The sequence below is a fragment of the Mus caroli genome, chromosome 2 (assembly GCF_900094665.2).
Source record: "Mus caroli chromosome 2, CAROLI_EIJ_v1.1, whole genome shotgun sequence".
Lineage (NCBI taxonomy): Eukaryota > Metazoa > Chordata > Mammalia > Rodentia > Muridae > Mus > Mus caroli.
Genome location: NC_034571.1, coordinates 123,914,099 through 123,936,904, shown reverse-complemented (window position 1 = coordinate 123,936,904; position 22,806 = coordinate 123,914,099). Strand labels below are relative to the sequence as shown.

The 22,806-nt window shown below is 51.5% G+C and overlaps 1 protein-coding gene across 1 annotated transcript; it reads right to left on the bottom strand.

Annotated features, from left to right (window-relative positions):
* Positions 1-251: 251 nt before the first annotated feature.
* Positions 252-18,556, bottom strand: Hspa12b (heat shock protein family A (Hsp70) member 12B). The gene is made up of 13 exons (XM_021152464.2): positions 18,410-18,556; positions 12,033-12,092; positions 10,256-10,353; positions 9,167-9,291; positions 7,593-7,779; positions 7,170-7,274; positions 6,731-6,847; positions 5,146-5,320; positions 4,297-4,383; positions 3,450-3,554; positions 3,091-3,349; positions 2,479-2,582; positions 252-1,679 (listed from the first exon to the last, which is right to left on the bottom strand). Exons 2-13 carry the CDS (start codon positions 12,073-12,075, stop codon positions 1,027-1,029), a joined length of 2,058 nt encoding a protein of 685 aa, XP_021008123.1. The 5' UTR covers positions 12,076-12,092; positions 18,410-18,556; the 3' UTR covers positions 252-1,026.
* Positions 18,557-22,806: the final 4,250 nt, after the last annotated feature.

Genomic DNA, 22,806 nt, shown 5'->3' with positions numbered 1-22,806 from the left:
AGGAAGGCACTGCACCACACCGCAGCACCTGTACGAGGACACGGATGCCTTTTGGGTCTTGGGACTAGTTGCTTGAGTGGGGAGGTGTCTAGGACGCAAAGCAGCCTTCAGGAACTCAGGGATGGACAGGAGGAGAGCGACAACTCCTTGCCACGTCCCTTTGATCTGTGTAGCTGACAACTGTCTTCTATTATTCATACACTACTCCCACTTATGGGGGTCCCTGCTCTGGTAGTTCTAGAAGGCTGTTCTTTTCCTTACCTTGCAAACTTTATTTTCACCTTAGGGTAAGTTCTCAGGTAGGGAAAGCTGTCTTACGCCATGGTTGGCAGGCAGGAAATGTCTGACATTTCACACTTGGAGAAACTGATTGGTCAGATTTCCTAATGGTATACTGTTATGTGGCAGAGCTGGAAACCCCCACCCCCTTGCCACAGTAACTCTGTCCTCCTGTGACTGGGTTGGGGACAAATGAGTCATTTATAGCTTTCCTGTAGGTCCTTGGAGCATGCTGTGTCCACATCTCCAAACTGCTTTCACTGTGGCAGTGCAGCCACAATTAACAGTCACACCTCCAGGAAGGTGCTACTCACACCTGTCCCTCTAGCATGGGCCTAACACTCCCTTCCCTACTCCCCCTGCATGAGATTGCTCTCTTGGGCTTCCTGTGGCTTGAACTCAAAGTCAGCCAACTCTGACCTTCAGTCCCGGTTCTGCACCCCCTCCCACTCCCACCCCCACCCCCGTGGCTCCTCAGCAGCTTCACCTAACCTCAAGTTCAGGTCAGTGTTTAGTCCTCTGTTGCAGTCTATCTTCGTGGTCACACACTGGCCAAGCCAGGCTCACCCTCTAAGCAAACTTCTTAGCCGTCTATTACACCACCTCGCCTCATGGGGTAAGGGGACTTTTAGTGTTCCAGTGATCAAGGCACAGCCCTAAAGCGGGTCTCCATGTGTCCTTACCCCGAGAAAGGGGTGCTGCTGTGAAAACTAGCACGGTCTTGTGTCCCCACCGAAGGGTGCACCCTCAATTGGAAAGAAAGTCGATGGCTGCCCGCACAGAGCGATTGGTGCTGACATCCACGGCAGTGACCTTAATCTCAGTATCGCCAAACTGCATGGCAGCACGGATCTCACGGCGGCTGGGGGATGTGCCTGTGTTTTCCGGGCAGCCTTCAGGCTCAAGCTCCAGGCTGAGTGCACCACACTTGCGCACACCAGGGTCAGTGATGAAGCGCGCATCCTCCGCAGCGCAGCAGTACAGATTGATGAGCACCCGCCGCTGGCCCGGGCGCGCAGGACAGTAGCTGCGCCTTACCTCCTCTCCTAGGGCCACCGACTGCTCTGCTGCTACGAAGCGCTCAAAGACATCGGTGCACCAGCGGCGCCCATCCCGAACCAGCAATTTCTCAGGTGGGTGGTGGCCAGGCACAAAACGATTGAGCACGCCCACACCATAAGTGAGGGGGGAGCGGCGCACTCGCACCACACCGGGTGCCTGGCCGAAGAGCACTGCTCCCTTGAGGATGGTGAGGCCCACGTCATGCGGGACCACAACGCGCAGGCCACGAGTGCCCAGGGCTTCCTGCACCGCGTGCTGCAGCACCGCCGACTCCGCAAAGCCGCCCACCAGGAATAGCAACTTCACACCCTGCACCTCAGGCTTAGCCAGCAGCATCTCTGCATGGCAGGGACAGGTTTGGGATGGGGTTCAGAAAGAGAGGGAAGAAGACAGTCACTAGGGCCCATCATTTCACCATCTCTACTGCCTCCACTAGTACTCTGGTTTGGTTTTTCAAGACAGGGTTTCTTTGTGTAACAGAGTCCTGGCTGCCCTGGAACTCTCTTTGTAGACCTGGCTGGCCTCAAACTCACAAAAATCCACCTGCCTCTGCCTCCTGAGAGCTGGTATCAAAGACGTGTGCCACCATGCCCTGGCCCCACTGGTCCTTCAATACCCAAAAACCAGTTATTAACTAGAAACCTTTCTCTTTTTTTGTTTTTTGTTTTTTTCAAGACAGGGTTTCTCTGTATAGCCCTGGCTGTCCTGGAACTCACTTTGTAGACCAGGCTGGCTTTGAACTCAGAAATCCACCTGCCTCTGCCTCCTGAGTGCTGGGATTAAAGGCGTGCACCCAAGGTTTCTGGCACTCATCAGTGGTCCTGACAGCCCCCAGCATCCTACTCCTTTGCTACATCTTCGTCCTGCGAAGGGGTAGGAGTGTATTCACACTGACCAGGATGGTGTCCACTCTACACACTATGAGCTCATTTAACCCCATTTACACAATGGGGAAATGGAGGGACCAGGCCTTCTTTAACATGGCAGACCTAATCACCATCTGTTGTTTGTTCCAGATACTATAGATGATTCTGGGATTCATCCTAGGGTAAGGATGTATGGTGGTTTCTAGGCATAAAGGAGAGAATTTTTTCCCCAAGCCTAAAGTTGGTGATGAGTGGGGCTCCGTGCACTCACCTATGTGTTGGATGATCCCACTGACTGTGGGTTGAAACAGCTCATTCATAGCCTCACAGGACATCCGGAGCATCCCCTGTGAGGACCACTTCACGAGGTTCACACTGTGGGTGGTGAAGGAGACACAGGTTGGCCCCGCTGTTTGCTGCCGCTTCGAGACAGGGGTCCCTTGTTCCCTACCCATAGCTCCATGGGAATGCCCAACAGGAAATGCAGATGTGATTGTTCGCACAGTGTATAGAGGGTGGACACTCGCTCTTCTTCTCTATCCCACTCTGCTGTCTGCTTGGCATATGTGACTCATGTGTGAGATGGCAGGACAACTTACCCTTACTTCAGAACAGAGAAGCCAAGAAAATGTTCTTGAGTGATGGGGCTGGGGCAGGGGGAAGATTAAATTTGCAGCGTCTATTCCTTATGATACCACTCTGGGCTGCCAATTTCTGACTGCTGGTGGACCTGCCCTACCACCCAGTATTCACACCCCTGTCGCTGGCTGTCCAGCATGGTGGATGTGTGTGTGTAATTAACCACCCTGGGCCCACGACTCTCCCTTTCAAGAGCAGGCCACATTAGCAAACACTGCCTGAGCCTTCTTGAACCTGTGCCCACCTGCTCCTGCGCAGGGCGGTCTCCACATTGTGGCCTCGTTGCTTGCGGTAGAAGTCAATGAAAGAGAAAGGAAGCGAAATGTTGAGCGCCCCCGCACGGTGCGGGCCTGCCGTGCGTTTGCGGGCCTCGAAGGCAATGGTTAGATCCACCCAAGCTGCTGGCCGTTGCCTTTTGAATTTGGCGATGAAGTCCTCCCCGAATATGCGGCAGAGCAGCTGCTCAAAGGCCAAGTCCACGCCTACTGCTCCATAGGGACCGCCTGCAGCGGGGTAGGAGATAGAGAAGGTGTCATTACCAGAGAGGCCACCAGGGGACCTGTGCGAGCTGGGCGGCAAGGGTACTTGCTGGTGTCTACTTGCCAGAAGCCTTGTAGAGCTCCTTGAGGGTCCCGTGAGGCTGCTCCAACTGGTGTACCGTCAGGTCCACAGTGCCACCCCCGCAGTCGGCCACCATGTAGCGGTCTCCTGTGCCGGTTAATACAGGGGAACATTAAGGGCCCGTCGGGGCTCACAGAGACTGAACCACCAACCAGGGAGCATGCATGGGACTAGGCCCTCTACACATATGTAGCAGTTATATATAGCTTGGTCTTCATGTGGGACTCTTAGCAGCGGAGCAGTTGCCTGCCTTTAGGACCCTTTCCCCCTCCTGGGCTGCCTTGTCCAGCCTCAATGGGAGACGATGCACCTAGTCTTACTGCAACTGGATATGTCAAGGCTGGTGGATATCCGTGGGAGGCCTCCCCTTTTCTGAAGAGAAAGAGGAGGAGTGGAGGAGGGGAGAGGAGGTGGGGGGCACTGGGAGTCGAGGAGAGAGCTTCAGTAGGAACGTAAAGTAGATAATTAATTTTAAAAATTTAAAAGCCTGTCTCTCACCTTCAGTCTTACACTGCCCCCACCCCAGCCTCCAGCCCTGCTCCAGGTTCCAAGCACAGCTCTGGGGAGACAGTGTGGAAAGGGGAAGGAGCTGGAGGGCTTCATCTCAAGCTACCAAATAAGGATGCAGAGTGTGCAAGGGGGATGATTTGAGGGCTGAACACGGAACTGAATCTCCTGAAGGAATGAGTTAGGGGTGCAGCTGTGAGTAGGATGGGGTGCAGCGGACTGAGGGAAGGGGTAAGCTTCACAAATGTACCCTTGCCCCCGCCTCCCCCCACCAAGGTTCTCTGGGTAGTCTGAGGTGTTCCTTCACACCCTGCTGCCTCACCTTCTTGCATCTCTGCCCACAGCTCTCCCACACCAGACTCCACCAGGAAAGTTCGGCTGTGGCGAGACCTACGCAGCTGCTCCCGGGCTGAGGTTGGGCACAGCAAGAGAGTGAGGTTAGGAGCTGCCAGTCTCAACCCTGTCCTTACCACAGCTGTCCAGAGCACTGCAACAAGAATGACCCCAAGCCCCCAGGCACTAGAAGCATTTCCGTGACCCAGAAGAGTGGACCTTGGTACAATCAGGCCCAAGAGACCTTGAAGAATCTGGGTGGTACATGTCTCCAAGTGTCCCAGGGAAGGAAGTTCAGGGCTTGGGGCCGCTCCCTGCCAGGGAGATCACATTCAGGAGGAAGACCAGAACTGACTACAGTTGTCCTTGGACTCAGTGCCTGGGTCTGGCTGCAAGAGCTTTGGCTGCTGAGGGTCAGGGTGGGACGGGGCTGATGTGTGGGGTAACAGTTGATAGGGTGGCTGTTTAAAGAAAAGCCTCTGAAGAGCAGGCTGGGGCCCAGCCTGTCCCCTTGTTAGTGTCCATAGAGCACCTGCCCCCAAGGCAGTTTGTGTCTCCCTGGCCCTCAGACTCTGCTTTCCTGGTCAAAAGGGAGATTGTCCTCAACCGAAGGTCCTGGAGCCAGGGCTGTGGCCTCCCCCTGCACCACCACCCCATCCCCCATCCCTCAAGTCTACCAGGGACATTTCTGCCTCTGCCTCTGCTTGGGTTCCCTCAGGATGGTGAATCCCTCTTCTTCATCCTACATAGAACCAACCCTCCAGTTTCCTTGACTCTGACCTTCCAAGGGCACTTGCCATCAAACCCAGCACAAGGCAGCAACCCTGGGGCAGCTTACCATGTCGAAAGCTGGAGTCAATAGACCTCCGCTCACCCAGGCGCCCACGGCCTGCAGTCCGGCTACTCAGGTCCATGAGCTGGTGCAGGCGAAGTTTCCGACAGTAGACAGAGGCAGCCTCAGGCTCCAGGGCAATGAGGAGTTTTTCTGCATCCTCTCGAGACACCAAGCCAGCCTGGGGATAGGTGGTGGCCAGCACCATAGACTGTCATATAAGATGGCGCTCTGGGGCCTGGCTGCTCTCACCTCTTCTTCCCCTATCACACACCATCTATGCTAAGCCTGCCAGGTTCCCTTCATGCTGCACACAGCTGCAGCTGCCTCACAACCACTGAGAAGTCAGGCTAGGGAAGGAGGGCGGGCCAGGGAGTCAGGGAGGGAGGGAGGGCGGGCCAGGGAGTCAAAGGCTACAGAGCAGGGGATGGTATGGCAGCAAGTTTCCCATACCGGGGCAGAGCCGGCTAACCGAGTGCTGGCTGTGGTGTTACTGGGGAAATTCTAGCATGGGTGGGTGGTTGGGTGCAGTGGACTGGAGGGGACAGTGGGGCACTGCTGGGCTCACCAGGCTGCTGTCAGATATTGGTCATAGGTTGTCCCACTCCCAGGATAACTTTGTTCCCAGAGAATCTGCTATCTCGGGAAGGAAACAGTGAAATTCCAGGCACTGTGACAGGCTAGTGGGGTAGGGGAGAAACACTCCAGGTCTGTCATTTCCTGCAGCGGGACAAAGGCTCTCTCCAGAGAGTTTAGACTTTGTGGAATTCCATGCATTTCTAAGCAGGTTAGGAAGGGGAAGATAGGTAGGAGTGGTGGCTTCCTGCCTAGGACTAGCCTTTCAGAGCTGGCACCAAGGAGCAATGTGAGAGGAAGCAGGGCAGGTAAACGGGCAGCCGTGTTTGTTCTGTCTGGGGACACCTGAACCCTGCAGAGGGGCTCCCTGTGCTTAAAGTCCCTCCCTTCTAGAGATAACCATAGCCACCCATCTGGCCCTCAGCTATAGGCATATTGCTATCTCCAAGGAGGCCCAAGGTAGGCTTGAGATAGCCTTTTGAATCTCCTAGGGGTTTGTTCCTCAAGGCCCCAAGGGCAGAGCCAAGCAACCCAACTTGCTCTGTGAGACCTCTCTGTCCCCACTGGAGAGGGTGGTGTCTGAACCCCACATTCTCTGTGGTTGGAAGACAGCTCGCAGTTGGCCTCACTGTGACCAGTTCAGCACTACAGTTGCCTATCTGTGGCATCCTGTGAAACAGGGCTGGAGCTAGACTCCAGCAAGATTACATCCTTGCTCAGAACTTCCTGGTCCCGATTCCTCCATCCTTTGTCCCTTCCCAAGAGTCCATCTTCAACAGACTACATGAACAGTACTCCTTATCTTGGGCTCTGCTAGGACTATACCTCTTGTCCTGTTGCTCTTGTTTTTACAGTGTCCCCCACCCTCTGGGGTGGGATGACAGCCCCCAAAGTCCCAGCAAGGGAATGGTGAATATCTTTACACAACGATCTTGTAGTCCTCCAATTTGAAGGGTAGATGAGGTATGGGCTACACCCAGGAGCATCTTGGGTGGGGGTAGGGCACAGTTCTTACCAGGTAGGCTGCCTCTCTCATGAACTGTTTAGCCGGTTGTTTCCAGATGGCAGGTACTGTCAGCACCCAGCGCACAGCACCCTTCTCAAGCATGCACTCGCTCTGCTCTCTCAGCTCCTGCAATGGGGGTAAGGGGGTTGGGGGATAAGGGGATGGCCTGAATAATTTTCAGCTCTCCCTGGGAGCTGGAAGGACTAATGAAGCCACAGTGAGGGCTTGCCAACTTGGGGAAAGCTGTCGTAGGAGTGAGAAGTCTGACCTCCCTTAAGCTGGGTGGCCCAAGTCCAAGTTCGAAGAGACAGGACAGGGGACTGGAGATGGGCTGTGACCTGGCAGTGGCCACTCGTCATCTGGACACAGGGTGGGATGAGGGGAGAGGATGGGAATAGGGGGCTAGGGTGTCCCCATGCCAGTCAGTGGGTTGGGAAGAGCAACACACCTGAAGGGCGTGCTCCTTGAAGAAACGGAGGGCATGGGCAAACACTTCCAGAGCCAGCATCTTCTTCCCATTTACTGCCTCAAGCTGGGTCTTCAAGGTGAGATCCTGGCAGAGACACAGGGCCATTCTATAGGAGGCCATAGCGCTGCCCTGTTTCCTGATGAGTTCCTCCCAATACTCACCCCTGTCCCTTGCTTCTCATCCTCTTCTGTCTGTCTCACATTAGCTCTGCCCCTAGTCTTTAGTTTTGCCTCTTGCTCCCCTGACCCATCCTCACAAAACCCACAACGGGAGTCTTGCCGTCTGTCCTGCCGCTACCCCACCCTCTGGCCCCTAATTGGGCCATTCCTCTGGCCCTTTAGCTATGTCCTGCTCCCTTCTCAGTTCCACCTCCCTAGCAGGAGCCTGGCCACATGGGCTCACAGTGGCACTGTGAATCTTCATCTTAAACTTCTCAAAGTAGAGCCAGTCCCGAGCCTCCTCAGGGTCTAGGTCATGGTAGTAGTCACGGGCAGTGTAGCCAAAACTGTGAAAGATGCCTTCTGGGGTCAGCAGCAGGCAAGTGGGGGTCTTCTGGTGGGCCACGCCTGGGTCCCCTCCCTCCCATTTCCTGTGAAGACAAAGGCAGTCAGGAGAGCCAGAGGCGACCTTCTTTCAGTTGGGTGCTGGCCCTGGGGCCATTGTGTGACCAAGAGCAGGACATAACTTCCCTGGACTTTTTCCCATCTGTAAAAGGAAAATATTGGAAGTGGGAGTGTGACTGTAATTCCAGCATTCGGGAGGCTGAGGAGGAATGACTGCCAGCCCAGACTAAAGAGTGACACCATTTCTCAACCCCATCCCCCTGAATTATAATAGTGCATATCTCTTAGGGTCTCATGAAAATCGAAAGGTGCCTATTTAGATCCCTCTATAAATGCTGTCCCTGAGATCCCAATTATCCAAGGGCCCTGAGAGACCTCTGGGCAGGGTGCCCCATTTGACCTCTCCTCCAAACTATTATGAGCAACAACAAGCTACTGTTCAATAGCCTGTGCCTGGCCTTCTGGTGTGTTTTCCTGGGACCCAAGCAGAAGCCATCTCTAGGCCAGTCACTGTGTAGTCCTCAAGGTTGTTTTTCAAGGCCAAATTACTTCAAGGTCTTTTATGACTCCTTCCTTTGTTTTTTCCCTCCCTCCCTCCCTCCCTCTCCCCCTCCCTCCTTCCCTCCCTTCCTATTATTTTTGGAGCCTAGGCTGGGCATGATGGCATCTATAACCCTGTCACTGGGAGGAGGGGTGGGGCGTGGGGATCAGTGGGTCTCCAGAGCTCCACAGCCAGCCTAGTCTAGTCCATAGGTGAGAGGCCCTGTGTCAATAAAACAAGGAGCAGAATGACAGAGGAAGATACCCGTTAGCCTCTGGCCTTAATATGCATGTGCATGTGCACAAATATACACTATACATATCTACACACAGTTAAAACATACACCCCCAAATTAAAGCTCTGGGTTGGGGATATAGTCCAAGACTACTGTGTAGCATGTTTGTGTCTATGGGTTTGATGTCCAGCCCTGCAAATAAAAATAAATTCATGAAATGCAACATTCCTGTAGTGGGTAGGAGTACTCTAAATAACGCTGAAGCTCAGACTCGAGGTCTATTCTTTAGCCTTTTGGCTAATGAGGAGTGCTAGAGATATGCAAAGGGCTCTGATAAGACCCTGTCCCGTGGTTTTTTTAAAAAAAAGATTTATTTATTATTATATCTAAGTACACTGTAACTGTCTTCAGACACACCAGAAGAGGGCCTCAGATCTTGTTACAGATGGTTGTGAGCCACCACATCTCTTTCTGTGTTGCTGGGATATGAACTCAGGACCTTCAGAAGAGCAGTTGGTGCTCTTAACCGCTGAGCTATCTCTCCAGCCCCCTGTTCCATGATTATTTCTAAGAGCAGGCCTATACCAGAATTTGAAGTCCCTCCTTCAGCCCAGTCTCCCAGTCCAGCTGCCCATACCTCATCATGTGAATGGCCTCAGGGTCACTAGCAAAGCTAAAGGCATAGCCACTGGATGTGGTCCCAAAGTCGATGGCCACAACCACAGAGAAGGAAGCCTGCTGTGGAGCTCGGGCCTCTGGCTTCTGCAAGTACAAGACCTAAAAGTCAGACAACAGCTAACAGAACTGCCTCCCCTTCACTGCCTGTGGCCCAAAGCAGCTTTGACCCAGTTCCACTGGCACTCCTTCCTGGTTTTACAGTCCACCTCCAGGCTGAGACCCAGCTATGTACTCCCAGCTCTGAAGGTCTAAGGCCTATCAGGTAGCCATGACCCTCAGCCATTTCACAGTCTGCTACTAGCCTTCCCCAAGCTGGGAGCAATTTGCTCTTCTGGGCTGCCTTCTAATATATGGATGTGCATCTTTGACCTCCTGTTTTTATAGCACAAACTGGAAGAGAGGAAGGGCCCCATCCCTGTGTAGGGTTGTCTGCACTTCTCTCCCAAGCTAGGTCTGGGTTCCCTGAGAACAAGAGGAACACCAAGCTGGATGACCAGGACAAAGCCATATAGGGGAGGTAATCCAAGAAAGCTGTGGAGAGAGGGGCCATGTCTTAGAAACTTCAACTGTGCAGTTTTTAAACATTTTTAACGCTATACATCTCCCTGTGATGGGATTTAGAGTCTGTTAGGCCCTGGTTGGCAGAAGCAGTCCTCTGAGGGCCTAGGAAAGTCACATGCTGCCTAAACAGGTCAACTACAAGGGCTTCCAGGAGCCATCCTGCTACAAAGAGCAGTTGGAGCAAGTTAGAGCTTCTGTTTCAGTGCTCCCTCATTGTTACGTCTAGAGCCCAAGGCTTTGGGGGGTGGGGGTGCACAATCACTAGACCAGCCGAGTGATCCCTGACAGAGGTCCTGTGATAAGCCAGGTACGTATGTGGAGGTGCCTGGGCACAGTTGTAGTGTGTCTGGGTGCCAGAGGAACAGGGACAGGGAGGCTCTTTCCTTATCACACTTCCCCAGCCTTGTCTCTGTCACCGCTCTGCCAGGCACAGCCCTCCTCCATACCATCCATACCACTACCACCCAAATTCCCAGTCAGGGCTTACTGGAGACTGTGAAGGCGTGAGGGGAGCGATACCACAGCTTTCCTGGGTCCTCGGGGAGCCGGGAGGGCTGGGCACCGGGGACCTCTCTGGGCTAGAGCCTATAGGAGAGAGAGGTCAAATCACCCAAAGCAATCTGGGAGGCAGGAGTCTGGAATAAGGGTTCTATCTGTTCTCACTGAGCCTGGCTGAGGCTAAGGGCCATTTGCTCAGGAAGTAAGACTGGAGGGGGTGGGTAGGAAGGGCATACATGACACAGGGTTAGAGTCTCTGTGCCTGCCTGGATCAGCCAGAAGCAACCGTCTCCCTGGATGCTGATTTATATATCACCTGGGCATAGTTTCCCAATTCCCCTTTAAGCACAAAGAGGAACAGGAGAGGCATGGAAGCATTTTGTAGCGAAAGACAGAGTCTAGAGATGAGCAGGCAGGAGCGATGGGCAGGTGGGCTCCTGTAGCAGGACTAAAGGGAACTACAGATGCTGTGACATGGGACATTTGGCTCAGAGGCTGGCTGTTCCTTTCTGCTATTAAGTTGGGCCACATGGTTCTAATCAGGACTTGAGGGAGCTTCCCTACCCCCCAAAGGAACAGACAGGACCAGAGGGGAAGGCAGCATCTACCTCCTGCCCAACTCTGTGTCTGGGGATATCCACAGCACCAGGAAGTTTGATTTCCTGTCCCAGCACACACGCATACACTCACATTAGTGCTGGGGGCAGGAGCGTTCCTGAGAGCGCCCTGAAGGGCCAGGCCTGGGCTGGGAAGCAGAGCAGTCTCCAGGAGGGTCTCAGGTCTGGTTTGAATCAAACACTTGTGGGACAGAAAGGCCAGCCTAGCGGGACACCTGTCTACCAAATCACTAGTCACCATCATGTTAAGTTTTGCTAAGGGTCATAGGATGGGATGGTACCGAGACCCTGGTATCAACGGATGGGGCTAGGAAGGCTGGCAATAGAAGTGGCGGGGTCCGGCACAAAGACCCTTGTCAGTGGGTCTGATTGGCTGTATCCTGGGCCACCGCAGGCTGTGCTCCCTCAGCCCAACTAAGTGATCCTTGGCAGTGGTCCTGTGATAGCCCAGGCATGTTATGTGTGGGTCTGTACAAAGTGCCTGGGCACAGCTGCAGTGTGTCTGGGTATCAGACAAACAGGGTCAGGAAAACTATGGTTCAATATCCCCTCCCTTGGGCGTCCAGTACAGACTAGGCCCTGCTGTCAGCTCTAATGTAAGAGGCAGTTGCTGTGGCTTGATCCTGGGAAGGGAGGCAGGAAGGAAGGGCCCAGCCCACCAGGTCTTTGTGAATGGACTTCCTGAGGAGTGTTCCTCCTGCCTGCTGGCCTCCCACCCTGCAGAGAGCATAAAGCCTACACTCAGATGAGAGCAGATGTGTGGGGTTCAGAGCGCACAGGCTCACCTGCAGGCCACTCACATCACACAGGTGCTGTGCTGTGCACAGGATCCACCTGCACACTCACAAAGGGTCCCATGCAGACACTTGCACAAGGCATATGCCAGGCCTTTTCATACAGACAAGAGGATGCATGTGCACACACTCAGAGGTCTCTGAACGGATACTTTGTATATATAGGCCACCCCTGCACACATGTGCATGCACATGTGCACACACCACACTACACACACACACACACACACACACACACACACACACAGTGGAATTTATAGAATGGCTCTCAGGATCCTGTGCTGAGAGAGGCAACAGGGGCAGCAGCCTGTAGTCTGCATTCGGAGGCAAGTGGGGTGAGCAGAAGGGGTCTTACTGATATACAGCCCTTGCAGGCCCATTTCCGGAACAGTCAGCATCCTTGCAGTCTCTGTAGCTGTGGACAAGAACAAACAAGCAAAATGAGACTTCCTTCTCCGCTGCTCTTTCACTATTCCTGCTATTTCTTTACTCTGTTCCAGGGTCCCCTGACACTAATCCCCGGCATCATATCTTTTCTCCTAGAAACTCTCGAGAGTGTCTCTCTTGGAGATAAAGGTGTCACCACATTTTGAAAACCACCTAACAGTTCTGTTATCATACCTAATCAAATTCCTTTATATCGTTTAAAGCTCAGTCTCTATAGGCCAGGCTTGCTCAAAAGTGATTGTTGCTCTGTAGGAACTACATGTATGTATGTACATGTATATATACATATACATATATATATGTATATATATATATGTGTGTGTGTATGTGTATAGATATACACACACTCATATGCACACATATTTTCATCATTTACTAAAGATGGATGGAAAAAATTTGAATAGTAATGAGATGAATATGCTTGCTTCTTTTTTTACATAGAAAATTAAATCATAGCAAGGCATGGTGGCTCACGCCTCTACTCTCAGCACTTGGACGGTGGACACAGGATGATCAGGGATGCAGGTTCACCTTAGCTACATGTCAAGTTGAAGGGTAGTCTACAACACATGACACCTGTCTCAAGGAAACCAATACATAAATAAATATTGGCTGAACATTTAATATTGCAGGATGTAAAGTATCCTCAACATTTGTCAGAGCTGACTGATATTTTGATTTTATAACGGTCAAGCTAAGCACACTGCTTCACATAAGTATACAGGACAAAATGACAGAAGTATTTTTAATTCCATTTCAGAATCTGCAGGAAATTCTGTTCTAATCTCAAGTCAAAATTCATTCATTTATTTATTTTCAACGAAACTCAGCTCAGCCACTCAAGCAGTGATCTTTAAAATCAGACATCATCATGGCTGGAGAGACAGCCCAGTGCTTAACAGCTGCTCTTAGAGGAGCAGGGGTCAATTCCCAGCACCCACACGGCAGTTCACAACCGTCTGTAGCTCCAGTTCCGGGGGAATCTGATGCCCTTTCCTGGCGTCTGGGGGCACCAGGCATGAAAGTGATGCACAGATAAGCACATGAAGGCAAAAATATCTATACATGAAGTAAAATGTCATAAAAATCAAACATCCTTTAAAAAGCAAAAACAACAAAAGAAACCCACCATTTTTTTTCTAACTTAATGCAATCCAGTGATGCTTATCCCGAGGGAAGCTGGTAGAATGTTAAAAGTGTTTGTTTTCTGTAATTAAACCAGCATGTTTCTATAAGGAGTCATGTAAGAGTTACACAAGTTTGTATGTACAGTAAAAACACTGTTACTCCTATCTCAGAACAGCCTCTAATCTGAACTGAGGTGTTTCTGTCAGCTTCCACTAGCAAGTGTGGACGGGCATGCATGGTGCAAAGGGTGCCTTGTCTTCAGGACCAAGGCTGCTGCGGGCCAGCACTGCCAGAGACAAGCAGATTCATTCAGATTTTGATTTTGAAGTAAATTTTGGTCTTTGGGCATTCGGCAAACTTATTGTTGCCGAATTTTCATATGGTCTGTTTAGTCAGGAATCTTCAGAATGGGATCGCCTGCTATGGTTCAGGAAACTGTGATCTGTGCCTGTTCTGGAGACTCAGGTGACCGTGATCAGATAAGCATCAGAAAGTAAGGTTGACAATGCTAGGCATAGTAAGGATGTGAATATGACGTCACTGTGGGAGAGACCTGGGCTGGGCCCTCCTTTAGACTCGGTTTTATGTGAAGGACAACAGGAAATCTTGGAGGTTTGGAAGTTGCAGGGTCAGATGGAGCACGATCACATTTGCAGTTTGGTGCCTCTGGCTGCAGGAGAACACATGGAGGTGGGAAAACAGCCTGGTCGTCGTGGGTCTCCAGGCTACAGGTGACAGTGTATGTGCACCTCAGAATGAGTGGAGACATTTCAGGGACAGTGGTTTGAATCAGCAGAACTAATCAGATCTGTTAAGTGAGCCATAGTAGAAAACTTGTGTGCCTTTAGCTGGGGGATGGAGGGGAAGATAGAGAAGACAGGCTGCAGACAGCAGACAGGGGAAAGGAGCAGAGTGTGCATACAGTTTCAAATGGAGGTAAAAAAACAAGCAATCAGATGTATAGTCTGGGGATGGGGAGAAGTCTGTGAGTTGGAGGTATGCATTAGAGAGGCGTTGCCATGGGAGTCTAGAAGGAAGAATAGGAGGGAAGGAGGAGAAAGATCACCTGGAGGCTGGGCATGTGGAAGTAGGCTGAGCGAGGACCATGACAAGCCCAATAAGAGAAGAGGGTGAGGCTACATGATTTTAAGAAGTCTTTAAACAAACTAGAGAGATGGCCCAACAGTTAAGAGCATTTGTTGTTCTTATAGAGGACCTGGGTTCTGTTCTCAGCACCTATACGGTGGCTCTCACAACTCCAGCTACAGGAGATCCAGCCCTCCTCTGACTTCTGTGGGCATCAGGCACACATGTGGTGCACAGGCACACATGCAGGTAGAATACTCACACAAAGAAAATAGACAAATAAGTAAAAAACTTAATGAAGTCCTTAAGATAGCAAACACCTGTCCTCCTGGCCCCAGACAGATAACCCCAGATAAAGCCGAGCAAAAGAGACCAGACAAGCTTGGCCGAGCAGGGCAGACATGAGGACCTGGATGGAAGCAAGGAAGGTTATGTGTTCATGAATTTTCATTTTAAAACACATTTTAAAATTTCTAATTATTATTTTAGAGGGGAGAAGTTAAATATGGGGCACACACGTCTGTGGTCACAGGGGACAACTTCTGGGAGTCCCGTCTCCCCTCCCACCTTTCCGTGAACTCAAGGGATCAACTTAAGTTGTCCGGTTGGTGTGCTTTTACCTCACGAGTCAGCTTGCTGGTCCAAGTTGATTTATGGCCCACGGTTATTTATTAATTACTATTAGATTATAAATATAATTATTATAAGCCATGGTTATAGTTTGGTTCCTAACATGGGAGGTATTTGAGCTTGAACTTGTTAGAGTCTAGGGCCCAAGCCCTATGCAAGTTCCTCCAGCTCAGCAGCACTGTCCTATCCAGGGGCTTGTAGTAATGCAGACTCCACTGCTGACCTGCTGAGTCCAAACAGCTCTCCCTCTCCCTCCCCTCCCTCCCTCTTCCTTCCTTTTCTTTCTTTCTTTCTTTCTTTCTTTCTTTCTTTCTTTCTTTCTTTCTTTCTTTCTTTCTTTCTTTTTCTTTCTTTCTTTCTTTCTCTCTCTCTTTTCTTTCCTTCTTTCTTCCTTCCTTTTCTTTCTTCCTTTTCTTTCTTACTCTTTCTCTCTTTCTTTGTCTCTCTCTTCTTCCCTTTCTTTCTTTCTTTCTTTCTTTCTTTCTTTCTTTCTTTCTTTCTTTCTTTCTTTCTTTCTTGTTTCTTTCTGAGACAGTTTCTTTGTATAGCTCTGGCTGCCTTGAAACTTGCTCTGTAGACCAGGCTGGCCTCAAATTCAGAGATCTGCCCACCTCTGCCTCTCAAGTGCTAGGATTAAAGGCATGGGCCACCACTGCCAACCAGAACCTATATTTTAATGAGATTTCTAGGGTAATTCAGATTCTCCTTATCATTTAATTAACATTCAAGTGTTCTCCATGTTTGGTGGCCTGCAAAACATGGGCGACTGCTCTTATCTGTGAGCCTGGCTACTCCTTTAAACAAAGGTGGAGGCTGCTCTCTGTATCAGGAAGTTTTGTTAACAGAACACAGGCAGACACAGAGCCCGGCAGTGGCACACCCATGCACACCCTTGCTCACACACCATCTGAACACACCCATCATGGAAAGGCAGCCAGATTCTCATAGACTCCTGTCTATCCAGGGTACACCTGTGTGGTCAGCACCATGGAGATTTCTAGACTCTCGGAGAGGCTGCTCCAGGGTCGGATTGAGGAAGGATGAGGGTTGTGACTCTGGGATGATGCCGAGAAAAGGCAGAGCTAATGGAGGGACCCATAAGAACCTGGGGAGTCAGGGCAGTGCCCAGCTCAGGGCGAGAGGGTCCGCTATAGCTGGATACCACAAACTCTCCAGAGCTGACAATGGAACTTTATTGTACATCCACTTACAAAGTAATGTTAGCTCGAAAGCAGCCATGCTAGGAATATTTACACTGAAGAAATTGGCAAAAACTACGAATCAGGCTTTTCTCTTTCTTAGAGAACTGACTATATTTACTGGCATGTTGCTGCACCAAAGCCCACTGCAACACGTACTGAGTGAGCATTTGTCATAAACTTGAGCTAGGTGCTGAGAACCACTTGGATGAATGGATGGATGGATGGATTTTCTGGGCCACACTTATTGGAAGGTGGAAAATAACTTTGAACTTCCAAGAGACAAAGACTGAGTTGTTAATCTAAGGCTTAATTCCATGTCACAAGTAGATGCCTGTGCCTTCCACTATGGCCTACTATGGCACCTGACCTGAGTGTGTCACTCTCTGTACCTCAGTGTAATGGGTAACACTGGGCTTGTAAGGACCAAGTCCAGCGATGACAAGTGCAGGAAGAGGCAGGGAGCTGGGCATGTGTGGACAGTGCCCTTTGCTTCTCTGTGTGGATTAGTACTGGGTCTTACTGGGAATTTTATTGTACCTACCCTGAGTTCTTTTCGACAGAGGTAGGAACTGAAACACATTGTGATAGAGTTTCCACAGGTCCCTAAGAGGTGGTGGTAAAGGACCTGCTGTGCAAGATACACATGTGCCCCGTATATCTTCAAGACCTTCCCACTGCACCATGCATACGCACTCAAAAACACTCGAGGAGAATGCTGACTGAGGGCTTGGGACAACTTAGCTCCCAATAGCTAGGCCAGTGTACAGAGTTGGAAGCAGATGGAGGCAGACCCCCATCCCGGGGACTTTCTAATTTCACAGTGCCAACATCTGAGTTTGAGAGTCACTGAGTAGAATAAGTTGGTTTACAGAAAGTCACCCCATTTCCCAGTGAAAAAAAATGCATGCCAAATCCAGACCCAGACCCATTTAGCCCTGCCCATGGGCAGCTCTTAACTCTTGGCCTCATGACTGACTCTTCAGATTCACCCTGACCTACATCCCTGATTGCTGTCTGACAGACAAGGTCTGTCAATCATTGAGGACCAGGACTGGGTGTGGCCAAGTGGGAACTCAGAGACTTCTCCAGATCTCATAGTAGCCTAGAATTCTTTTGTCCGATGGACACAGTTCTCCAAGGGTCTCTTCTTGCGTGGGGTGATTAGGATGCATTCCTGTGATCTCCAGAAATCTGCAGGTGTGTCTTGCTGGGCTTCTTGTTTTTACATGATGCCCACGAGAACAAAGAACCCACTCAGATCTTAACAGGTCCTTCTTCTCGGGGACCCTGCCTCTCAGCCTAGCACCCTGCCAGCCCTTTATTGCAACAGTACTGTCAGCTGGCTACGGTCAACTGGGGCCACAGGATCAGATCAGAACTGGCACCCAAAAGGCTGTCCCACCCTATGAGGAGATGACTTCAAGGAGAGGGGACCAGGAAAAGGCTGTGGAGTGAGGTGGCCACTCCCTCCTGTGATGGCTAGGGCTGATGGGAATGGCCATGGGTGTCCCCTCTCTGCCTCAGCTTTGCTTCTTATGCCTGCACCACCCCTCTGGGTAACCTAATCATCCATCATCAGGGCAATAACTAGTTCACAATCTCTGTTCCACCAACACCTAATGCCCGTTCATCCATGACCCCTCTCTCCAATGAAAATTTTCACTCTCCATGGCTCCATCTGTTCGTGGAAGTCTGAATAAGTGTCCCTTTCTTCTCTTTCCTCCATCAACAGACTTACTCCACAGATAACTCCTCTAACCTTATAGAAGCTCAGACCCCACCCAACTTGGATTCCCACCCTTAGCCTCTTTGAGAGAAACCTGAGGTCTCTGGAATATTGACATCCTGATCACCCTGACGCTCTCCCACATCCCTGGATCTCAGTGACTGGCGTCTCCTGAGGCAATTCTTGACACAAATACATTCAACCCCTTGTCTCACTTCTGGCCTAGGCAGCAGGTCCCCATAACTGGTTAAGTGAGCAGGCCCTAGTCCACAGCGACTCTCCTGCCAGGCCCCACCCCATCTCCCCTGCAGCGGTTTCTCCAGACCAAAACTCCAGTGGGGTTCCATAGCCCCAGGTAGGAGCCAGAGCTCAGTTGCCTCCCCCTGTCCAGGTCAGCGGGCCCGCCTCCTCGAGGAGCTTGCAGATCTGCCCCCACCCAGCCAGTGGGCTCACAGCTCCCCAGGGCAGCCTCTGCAACTCTCCGGGAAGCCCAGAGGTCCTTCCCCAGCTCACCTCCGCCCCTCGGACAGCTCCGCCGGGTCTTGTCGCCTGGGTGCTAGCTCAGAGTCCCGCAGAGGAGCCTACAGTGGACCTCGACGTGCGCCAGGCCCGTCTCTGCACCCTCCCCCAGGCCGGATGGCCTCACTCGCCGCCCAGATGTGCGAGCCGGGGCGGGGCCTGCCTGCGCGGGGCTCAGCCGAGGGGGCCCAGCCTGAGCCCCTCCCAGTTCCCTCGCAACACAGCAGCGCTGTGGGCCAGCGGGCCAGCGGTGCCTCCCCTGCTAGGAGAGCAGCACAAGGGGTGGGATGGGAGAAGGCAGAGGGGGAGGAGCAGGGTGTGCGGAGAATTCCAGACCCTCAAAGACCTTTTGCTGCTCGCATTTCCCCAGCTGCCCTCCCTGGTGCTGGGCCTTGGCATCTGCTGCCCAGAGTCTAGTCCCCTACGGAGGGTGACCCTGTCCTAGGTCTTTGCAGTCTCCTCAACACTTTTTCGTCCCCGATTGTCTGAACTTAGGGTGAAGGCAGAAGCTAGGTTTCCAGGCTGGGACCTCAGGCCTGACTGGAGACCTCCCATTTTGCCTCAACAGTGAGAAGTCCTCAACCTTTCGAATGAGTCTTACAGCCTTCTTGTATCAACCCAGGACCTCCTGGTGATGCCAGGTTCTGGCTTAAGTCAGGAGACTTGTAGGGGAAGCCCTGATGGTCAGGTGCTTGCCTGAGCTCTGTTCAGAGCTGACTTCCCCTGCCCTGTACTCCCAGGATCTGTCAAGTCCTCTGGTCCCTGTGCCCCACAAAGGCCCCAGCTGCTTGCAGACCTTACCTCCTCGTGACCTGCTCCCCTAGACCCAGCAGCAGACAAGGAGGGGAACTGCTTCTGTTCTCTGCCATGTAACCCTTTGCCAGACCTCAGTTTCCCTCCTGGTCTGCCTAGGTTCTCTCACTGTGCCCAGAGAAAATGTGTCTGTTCCCTAGGGCTTGCTGCCCATACTGTCATATTTGCTGTCCCAGAGGGCTTTCTGACCGAGGTCAGGGCTGGAGGGGTGTGTCTGTCCCAGCAAGGTGTCCAGCCAGCAGGTTTCCCTGCCTGAGGACAGAGGCACCCGTGCAGTATGATTGTGACACTGTATCTCGTGTCTGTGTGTATTTGGCTGTTAGGGTATGTGTGACAAGACTTTTTTTTTTAATTAATGGATAAATTAATTTACTCACTTTATATCCCGGTTGCAGCCCTCACAGCCCCTCCCCCAACCCCTTCCCAGAGAAGGGGGAGGCCCCTTGGGTCTGCCTAGTTGTTCGCTGACAAGACATTTTGCAGAGGCCTCTAGGGGCTTGACCTCCTTCAGGGTCCGACTCTCCCACACACCTGCTTCTTGTTTTTTGTTTCAACCATCCAATTCTCCCTGGGCCACAGCTGCCGATCCCCAGCTCAGGTGGTGGCCTGATGGCACTCCCTTCATGTGGCCCCATCTCTGCCCTGGGTCCTGCTTCACTCCTCCTCAGTCACTGTCCCACCTCTGCTCAGCTCCCCTAAGCCTAAACCTAAACCTAAGCCTAAGCCTAAGCCCAAGCCTAACTCTATCCCTAACCCTACCCCTATCCCTACCCCTACCTCTACCCCTACCCCTATCCCTAACTCTAACCCTAACCCTAACTGTCTACACAGAGGGCAGCAGATGATTCACAAGAATCCTTGATCCATGTTAGAGGTTTGGTTCTGTCACCATAGAAAGCTTGGGCCCAATGGGCGTGGATGAAGGACCTGCTGAATGCCTATCCTTCTCCTTGATGGGTCCTCCTTTCTCCCCCCTGCTCTTCTCTAGTGCCACTGTGGGCCTACCCACTGTCCTCGGAGAGTTCTGACTCCTCTGGTCAGCTCTGAGTTTGCCCTCTGCTTTTCAGGCCTTTTCTAGTCTTTCTTTGGTCCTTCCCTGAGGCTCTGCTCATGGCCTCCCCTTCCAGCGGGTGCCTTCTCTTCCAGGCCCACCCTTCTGGTTTCTAATGTGTATCTGGTGAGTTTTCAAACCCAGAAATCCTGCCCATCTTGCCACCAATCCCACTCTTTTCCTGCCAAACCCACAGGAGATCCCATAATTCCAAGTATGCACTACCCTTGGCCGGTGTTCCTAACTGTCCTTCCCAGGCCCAGCCTCCGATGCCTCTCATGTCCCTCAGACACAGACCTGAGCTTCTGAACATTTGCTCCACCTCGGCCAGCCCTGGTGATGGCCTCCTTACCACCATCCCTCTCTTCTCCCAGCCTTTAGAAGAAACGAGTGTATTTCACTTCAGATGCTGTGTTTGCTTAGAATGCTCCTAGCCCCAGGTACCATCACATAGGTATGTAAGGAGAATCTTTGGATTCAGAATGCAGAGCAGAGCTCCTTGCTCCTGGCACCCATGACATGGCAAAGAAGCAGGCAGTTTTAGGGTAGAAGGTAACATTAATACTTAAGGCATGCTATTCTGCTCTCTAAGCCCATTGATGCTAAGGGCCAATAGACAGAACTTTATAGTTGTGCTCCAACCTTCTAGTCAAGCCTGACTGCTAGTTCTGTTCCAAAGAAAGTACATGAAAATGTACACACACACACACACACACACACACACACACACACACACACACACAGAGAGAGAGAGAGAGAGAGAGAGAGAGAGAGAGAGAGAGGCATGTCTACAGGGAGAGAAGGGAGGGGAAGGGAAGGGGAGGGGAGGAGAAGAGAAGTGAGGGGAAGAGAAGGAGGGAAGGGCAGGACTGTTTCACCAGTGGAGCCTGTTCTCTGGGCTTGAAAATGTGCAGTACCTAGCTAGGGACCTTACTTGGATGCTCCCTTCAGTTCACTGAGTAGCCAGGGAAGCTGCAACTGAGAAAAGGGGGACAGCCAGGTACAGACCCTGCAGGCTGCGCCCCTTTGAGCCTCACTCTTGCCTGAGCCACAGGATGGGTTAATGACTGTGCACAGTGCTGTTTCCCAGTTCAAAGTCAGGCTGGCCAGCTGGTGGCCCATTCCTCCTGTTGTCTGATTTTGGATCTTGGCAGTGAGCAACTCCTTGACAGAGAGTCAACCTTGTTCCTCTCTACCAGATTCCTGAGATGTGAGCTTCCTTCCAGGAATTACTCTGCCTGCTGGGCCGCCCAGATGGACTTCCTCTCTGTGGCCTGTGGTCTCAGGTCTTAGGGACCCAGCTCCTCCCAGCTGCGTAGGAGTCTGGTGATCAGGGCCTCCTCGGTGACTCCTTAGTTGATGCCTTCTTCTTGGCATCAGGGAACATCTGTTGTTCTTTGTCCCAGATGGCAGCCAGCTCATTAGGATAGACCTCACTTCCAGAATCTTTACCAAGGCTCCCACTTGCAGCCTGTCTGTCCTATCAGGGCTCCCATGCAGACAACAGAAGTCTGGAAGAGGGTTGTTTTGTTTTAAAGCTTTATTTACTTTATGTATATGAGTACACAGTAGCTGTCTTCAGACACCCCAGAAGAGGGCATCTGATCCCATTATAGATGGTTGTGAGCCACCAAGTGGTTGCCAGGAAGAGAAGTCAATGCTCTTAACCACTGAACCATCCCTCCAGCCCTGTGGGGGTGGGGGCAGACCCTGAAGAATGACTAAGAGTGGACCCTATGGTGAAGAAGGGTACCTCAGGTGGAGGAAGCTGTGCACATAGGGAATGGAGAATGGAGGCAACTGGAAAGAGGATCAACATACTTGGCAGCCAGTGATCCCACCAGTGTGGTAACTACCATGCAAACTGCAGGCATTATGGCCTCTCACCCAGGACTCCAAACCCCACTTGTTCTGCACTAATGTCTTCACTTTAGAGTTTCTTTCTTTCTTTCTTTCTTTCTTTCTTTCTTTCTTTCTTTCTTTCTTTCTTTCTTTCTTCCTTCCTTCCTTTCCATTTATTTATATGTGTGTTTTACACCCCTAGAAAAAGAACCCCAGGAGTTTTCCCTCGTGTTTCATCTTGCTTCTTCATGCTCCATGATACCGTGGATGCTGTCAGTACAAAGAAACCAAAAGGGGTGGAAACAGACCATTCTACCATTTTCCTAGGTCTTTGAGCTGCTCTTTCAGTCTAGGGCTGATCCTGCCTCACTTGGTTAACCTGCCCGTGAAGTTCACAAAGACTTTCCCAGTTCCATCAACCTCAGCCATCCCAGAGTCACCAGTGTAGCTGTGCTTCACCATCATGGTAGGATTCAGACAAGGACTTCAGAGAGTGGCTCGAGAGCAGCAGCCAGGACATCCCTGTACACCGAAGTGATGGCGTGGAGAGATGGTAGAAGGAGCTATTTGAGATTTTTGCCTTTTAATCCTGACCACTGGAAGGTAGATTAATTGCATGGTTCTTTCACCCATCCTAGGGGATGAATGGGGAAGGATATTTCTTTTTTTCTTTTTTTTTTTTTCC

Bases quoted from the DNA above. Each gene is read 5' to 3' on its own strand.
- Hspa12b (XM_021152464.2), bottom strand. From the start codon at position 12,075: ATGCTGACTGTTCCGGAAATGGGCCTGCAAGGGCTGTATATCA. The intron at 5,321-6,730 runs GTAAGAACTGTG...ACCTATCCCCAG, and splicing joins TGAGAGAGGCAGCCTACCTG to GCTGGCTTGGTGTCTCGAGA. The intron at 3,555-4,296 runs GTGAGGCAGCAG...TAACCGGCACAG, and splicing joins GTGGGCAGAGATGCAAGAAG to GAGACCGCTACATGGTGGCC.